Source organism: Lissotriton vulgaris, unplaced genomic scaffold (genome assembly GCF_964263255.1).
Source record: "Lissotriton vulgaris unplaced genomic scaffold, aLisVul1.2 SCAFFOLD_2221, whole genome shotgun sequence".
NCBI lineage: Eukaryota > Metazoa > Chordata > Amphibia > Caudata > Salamandridae > Lissotriton > Lissotriton vulgaris.
The window spans coordinates 337,217-343,691 of record NW_028253389.1 but is presented as its reverse complement, the minus strand read 5'-3'; the positions used below and the strand labels follow the sequence as shown (position 1 = coordinate 343,691).

The window sequence follows — 6,475 nt, the reverse complement described above, 5'->3', positions numbered from 1 at the left end:
TATAAAACTCAAGCAAACCAGACACGAAACGTCTCTAAATCTGGTCCTAATACTCAGATTATTTTTCTCCTGCATTGGAAAGATTACTTTTTAAACTCTACAGCGAGAGGTAGACAAGTTGCCATTTTTGGCTAGGTTTGTGCTGCAGAAATACCACAAGCACCTTTGTATAAAAGAAGTGGCCTGCAGCAATGTTATACCTTTGCATTCAGATCAGCTTAACATGTGCCACTACTCCCATACTCCTGACTCACTGGGTTTTGCCTTATTTAGAGGTACAGAGCATTATCGGACGCTGTTTGACATGGTGACCATTTGCAAAACACTAAACAAAACAGTGGTAAAGGAAAAAATGATCAAAAGGGATGTTTCAATTTAATTTTATTTATCTAAAGCACATATTTGGCCCCACAGGGGCCAGGATACCAAACAAAAGAAAACGTCCAGAAAAAAAATAAGGTCCAGGGAAGAAAGGCCAGACTACTGCAACAAGAACAAATAGCTCAACGAAAACCAGCAACTTCGTGGTTTGATTCTAGATGAGTAGATTTCCTTAATCCTCTTCTGGCATTGCAAATTTTTATAGCCAGCTTCCTTCTCATACTTCTGTAGTCCAGTGATGGCCAGCCGTTGGTACTGCACACAGACTTCATAAACTCTGGAAAAACAAAATAACATACATCAGTATCATGTTACCACAATTAGTTATGGTTTTTAATACGGCTGGGCTGCCTATCAAAAGTTCCAATTCCATTATTTCATACATGTGCCAGATGAGATATGGTTAGGGTTACATGGTTCCTAAGTGAAACATTAAGGCCACTTGGTCAAAGTGGCACAGCTTAGAGCAAAGCATTGATGAAGAGGGGGCCAGAAGGTGATGAAATAAAAAGTTTCTTTATGAACTATGAGCCCCTGGTCCCTAATGACAGTTCTAGCCCCAAGTAGCAGGGTGTCTTCTCTGGCTCTTTCACCCTTTTGAAATGCTGGGGTACTTTTTATATACACATTTCATGTGAGTAAGGTGAGGAATTTTGTGCATTTCCCGTCTTGAAGAAGGAGTTTCGCACTCGAAACATGTTCATGTCGACGCACTAACAAGAGGTTAATGTACAAAATTATACACCAGTAACCTCACTCTGCACCCCTTTTAACAATACCAGCCCGGGGCTTACTTAAAGTCTTTTTTTCCCACGAGCCAGGTATTTTTTAAAGTATCACTTTCACCTCTCCACCACTCACATTAAGAACCCCGCACACATCCACACATAGTCCACAGAAAGTGCTCCCACGTAGTTGTCGGTCGTAGCACGCCGCATCCCATAGAGGGGTGCGAAGACCCCAATGATGAAGCATGACACCAAGGGGCCTGTTGGTGTGTGAGGGGTATTTTAACAACACGGTGTGCTCCCCACCACAGTAGGGACCACCATCAAGAAACCCCCCTCCCCCAAGTGGATTCCACTTTGTTTATTTATAACGCTCAGGGAGATTGAATCCACTGTTTCTCTCCTTCCCTTCTTTGTTATTTATATGTACTTGGAAGAAAGACTGTACAAATGTAGATGCATTGAAACAAGCATGTGCCATAGTCCTGGTCACTAGACGCTTTCACGCTTCCTCTGCAAACAGAAAGTATTCAGTGCCAGATTTCTTTACAAAACCATCATTGAGGCAGCCACGGTGAGTCTGAACTGTAATTGCAATTATCATATTTGGAAAACAGTCGTCTAAGAAACTAGCATAGTGACCAGAAATCAAAATAGGAGCTTACAACCAAGTGTTAGGACCAGGACCAACTGATCTAATTATTGCGGAGTTGATCCGGTCTAAATAAAAGCTGCGAGCACAGTATATTTTATAAGTGCAGTTTGCTATCACTCATTCATCCAGATTGAGAACCTCACACCTGGACCTACAGATATAGGGCCTCATTTATGAAAAGTGACGCATCGCTGCGTGAAAACAGCGATGCGTCACTTTTCACTGCGCACTCCTTACGACATTCCTGATGCGTCATATTTAATGTATGACGCATCATGTCGCAAGGAGTTACAGATACGTCAGTATTTTTGACGTATCTGTAAGCGCAAAAGTGACGCATTGCTGGAGTGTGTCACAAAAGTGACGCAACTCCAGCAATGCGTCCTTTCACATGGGGAAAGCCCCATGTGAAAGGGTCTGCGTCAGTCTTACACCTGCTGTGAGGCAGGCGCAAGGTTTTGACACAACAGCGTCCCAAAAGTGACGCAGTGAAATCTCATAGATTTCACTGCGTCACTATTAAGAGGCTTTTTGCGGGGGAACGCCCCCTCTGCATACATTATACCTGACGCAGGTATAATGTGGAGCAGGGGTTTAAAAAGTGACGCATCTACCTAGATGCGTCACTTATTAAATATTGCGCAACGAGGCGCATTTTTTACACCGCTGGTGCGTCACAAAAAGTGACGCACCGGCGGCGTAAAACTGACGTAAGGCCTTCATAAATAAGGCCCCTACAAATGAAATCCCAACTCAAGGCTTTGCGCCAGATTTGCTTCCATTTGTAGCACAAGCTCAGCACAAACTGTTAAGAAATGACAAGCCACCCCCATTGCTCTTATTGTCCTTTTGCAGACAGCTGTTAAGCAATGATGGAGTCATCGTTCAGTTATGATACAACCTCACATATGCAAACATACAACACAATGTATACTGAATTTTCACAATCCCAGCTCCACTGAATGTTAATTTGAACAAACAATGCATCAACCTTCTCCTCGTCAAGGACGGCTGCTCCAGCACGAGCCTTCATTACACCTTTTGCAGATGCAAGTTCTTTAGGAGAAAAAAGTATTTCGCTGATGCCATTGAGAAGAAAACCTACAGTGTCCCACGCTGCCCTGGCTTCCTCCAAGAGTTTGTGCAATTTTCTCTTTGGAACGAGTACATCTCTGAACCGTGAAGGATCGTTTGAGTCCTTTACCAACTGCTGCATATCAGTCTGCAAAATAACACCACTATTAACTATTTGCCATTATGTTAGGTTACATTCTCAAAAATATGCATAGATTGTGGGTTTTTGATTTTGATTTGGCATCTGGTACATGGCTAACAATGTAATATTTGCTATGTTAGCTCCAGGAGTATAAATCTGCCAGACTTAAAAACATTGCAAGCAGAAACATTTCAAAGTCCTCATGCAGGAAATCTACAAGGTTTGTCCTATATAAACTTTAACTGTGTTAAAAGAGTGGCAAAGAAAAGTAGTACCTTTTGTACAGTGAATGATCGACTGCATATTTTTGACGATGTTATATCTGTTAAATTCCGTGGATTGGTCAAAGCAGACAGCGCATCTTGCAAATACTGTACAGCCAACTCACTATTGCAAGTGCCTTGCAACTGTGCTATAATCAAATAAATACACTTGTTAAAGGCAGCAGATAATACATACAATATACACTTAACAAGCATACTTTTTGGCAATGCATGTGTTTGGATGGGAAAAAAGGATTATTAATGGGAATTTTTTGCAGTTTACGTGGAAAGGTAGAATATGAAGCATGCACCTTTTAAGTGTTCGTTTTCGGTTTGTAACCGTACACACTCCTGACAGGAACCAGGGCCAACAGAAAAGCTTTCGTTTTCATTAATTATGGACAAGGAGTTATATACCATTTCCTTAGAGAGAAAGCAAATCATAATTAGGTCATACAAGTGGAAATGCCATTTCCTATGTACCTTTAAAAAAAATAAAAAAAAATACCCCAGTGTTGAATGATGGACTTTCCTCCGTCATCAAATGAAATGATTCTTCATTGTCCTGAGGGATTAAAAAAAAGAAAAGCAAACATTAGTCCATCATTTATACTGATCATATCAAAAAGTTTTCCATTTGTTTACTCACATTTTAATAGGTAGGCATATGCACCCTATTGTTGAGGAAATGAATGCACCATATTAATTCAATGTTTAAATAAGTATGAAGGCTTTTTGAAGAGATAACTGGTAGAACTTAGGTGGTTTTGGCAACAAAAGGCATGTTAGGTTCACAAAGGAAAAAAGGCTGGCATACAGGCCTAACAATATGCAAATGTGTATAATGGCAGCACTCATTTAGCTCTGCTTACATTATGGTCACGGCTTCCGTTGCTTTCAAATGGGTCATCATGGCAAGGGGTACGGTTCACATCCACAGGCGTTACTGCAGATGGAAAGTCACTGTAGGCCGGGCTGTGTGAATGTGAGCCGTTAGCCACAAAACCATGTGGTGTCAAACTATGTTGTGCAAAGTGTACCATCATTTTAGGATCTTGTTTGCAGGGTCTAGTAGGAGTTACTCCATTGCTCGAAACAGCCAGCTCTTGTGTAGGAAATAGTTTCTGGGGTTTTAACTGGCCTGGTGGTGAAAAGGAGGCATGTTTTTGTCCTTTATATTTGGCTTTAAGTGGGGACTCCAAAACAAGTTCTTTTTCACGTTCTACTCCGTCATATTTAGTTGTAGATTTTGGATGAAGGACACTAGCCATCCCTGCTAAAAGGGCCAGGTTTTCAAGTTTCTGCAAATTCATCCGCGAACTCGCATCACCAGGCCGAGAAGCTGTGCTTTCGGCATGAGTATGGTTAGCAACTCTTATGTAATCCTGACCACTCTGCTTGGCTTTTTTGTCCTTGCATCTTTTCTCTGCAATTTCTTCCTCTTGGAGCTCACGTAACACCCTCTTAAGTTTTCCAGCGCTTCCCCGATTGCCACAGTCCATCATCAACTGCTTTTCCTCCTGTGCCCTTTGAAGCAACACCTGTTTTAGACCCTCTGTTGTGCCAGAATAGCTTGCAATTAAGTCTTCAAAAATATTTTGAATCGTGAGACACTGTTTCTTCACAAAAAAAAAAAGAAAACATTTTATATATAAACTTCAAAACAGAGATAAGACATTGATCACTTGCAATATATCTTCAAGCGCTAGCCACAATATATAAATAAACAGGTATTGATATTAAAGGACATGTATAATCTATCCATAACAGAGAAAGTATTCCTTATTAGACAGTACACATTGTAAGCCGGAACTTGAACCTCCTGAAAAAAGTTGCCTAAGTAAAATAGTTTATCCACAAATGGCTGCCTTATAGTAGTGCCACAAGCTAAAAGTTTCTGCCCTTTTCATAAGTGGTACATTTGTCATTGGAGAGCAATGCAAGGCATATGTAAGGACATGCATGTTAATTTTCACTGACCATTATTGGATTAACATATTCCCAAATGTAGGATTTTACTGACTCATGTTGGTAATTAGTACCATTATCCTGCAGTTGCAATCTTAATATAAAAATGTACTTATTGTGCTTACCAGATGATTGGAAAAGAATCATAGCTATAAAATCTCTCTCTTCGGTGATTGTCCGACCAGTTTCATCTACATTTTCTACAAGCCATTTACAAACAACTTCTCCGGAATTGTCCAAAAGCAGAAAGTCTCCATCTTTTCTAACACACACAGAGCGATCGCAAGAGAAAAATAGGACGTTGAATGAAACCATGATTATGTCCTGCTAGATATAAAAACCAGGAATTAGCTTGGGGCTGATTTAAGTTTCAGAGGTATAATACAAAGCATATCTAACTGTTTCACAGATTTAATTTGAGAAAAGCATTACAAAAAGTACACTGACCTGGTGCAATTTATAACTAATATGCGTAGATTTTGCAATACAAAGAAGTGTTAAGCATTCACTGAAGGCCACTAAGAAAATAGCCTGATTATCCAGTTTTAAAAAATATATATATTTTACAGAGTTTTATATAGCGCGAACTTGACCCGAATTGGATATCAGCGCGCTTAACATAGTACCAGTTGCATTACATGAGGACACATTCATTTTTTTTGTAGTCTTTTATTTTGTTAGGCATGGCGAGATTAAGCGATTTGCCCAGAATCAGAGAATGTTCAGCGTCATTGCCGAGACTCAAATCCAGTTACCCAGATTCGAGGTCAACCGCCCTAGCCATTACGTGGTAAAGGGATTACATTCATATGATATAATGGTAGGCAGCTCCCTATGAAGCTGCAATAATTTGACTCATTGCCATCAAGCAGAAAGCAATTAAATTGGCATTGCGTGGTAGCGCAATACAGCTGTACACACCATTAACCATGCCCCATCTCATCCATTCAATCACATGCTTCTAATGGTAGAAAGTGACCACTGTAAACCCCATAGGACTACGGGAAGACTTCTGATGCTGTTTGCCGGGGGAAAAAAGCTAGAGTGGGTATTTCTTGGAAGAAAGGGGAATGAAAGGTAGTTGGGGCAAGGGAGCTCACATATATATGCACCATATGCAAACCACATGCACCTCAAGGCAACAGGAGCAAAGAGAGATTTGGAGACTGTAGACAGTGTGGGAAATGCCATAGAAATACTTAAATAAGTTGTTCCTAGTGGTCTCATGCACAAAGCATCATATACCGACCACATGTAAGTTCAA

The 6,475-nt window shown here is 40.5% G+C and overlaps 1 protein-coding gene across 1 annotated transcript; it reads right to left on the bottom strand.

Moving 5' to 3' along the window:
* Positions 1-503: 503 nt before the first annotated feature.
* On the bottom strand, positions 504-5,526 carry LOC147661028 (uncharacterized). The gene is made up of 8 exons (XM_086951400.1): positions 5,339-5,526; positions 4,116-4,869; positions 3,752-3,808; positions 3,555-3,666; positions 3,256-3,392; positions 2,741-2,986; position 975; positions 504-658 (listed from the first exon to the last, which is right to left on the bottom strand). The coding sequence occupies exons 1-8, from the start codon at positions 5,524-5,526 to the stop codon at positions 504-506; spliced, it is 1,650 nt and encodes a 549-aa protein (XP_086807526.1).
* Between the last annotated feature and the right edge of the window lie 949 nt (positions 5,527-6,475).

Excerpts from the sequence above, each read along its gene's own strand:
- LOC147661028 (XM_086951400.1), bottom strand. The coding sequence starts at position 5,526 with ATGGTTTCATTCAACGTCCTATTTTTCTCTTGCGATCGCTCTGTGTGT. Across the intron at positions 3,809-4,115 it reads ACGGAAGCCGTGACCATAAT|GACAATGAAGAATCATTTCA; the intron begins GTAAGCAGAGCT and ends TTAATCCCTCAG. Across the intron at positions 3,393-3,554 it reads CGAAAACGAACACTTAAAAG|CACAGTTGCAAGGCACTTGC; the intron begins GTGCATGCTTCA and ends ATTTGATTATAG.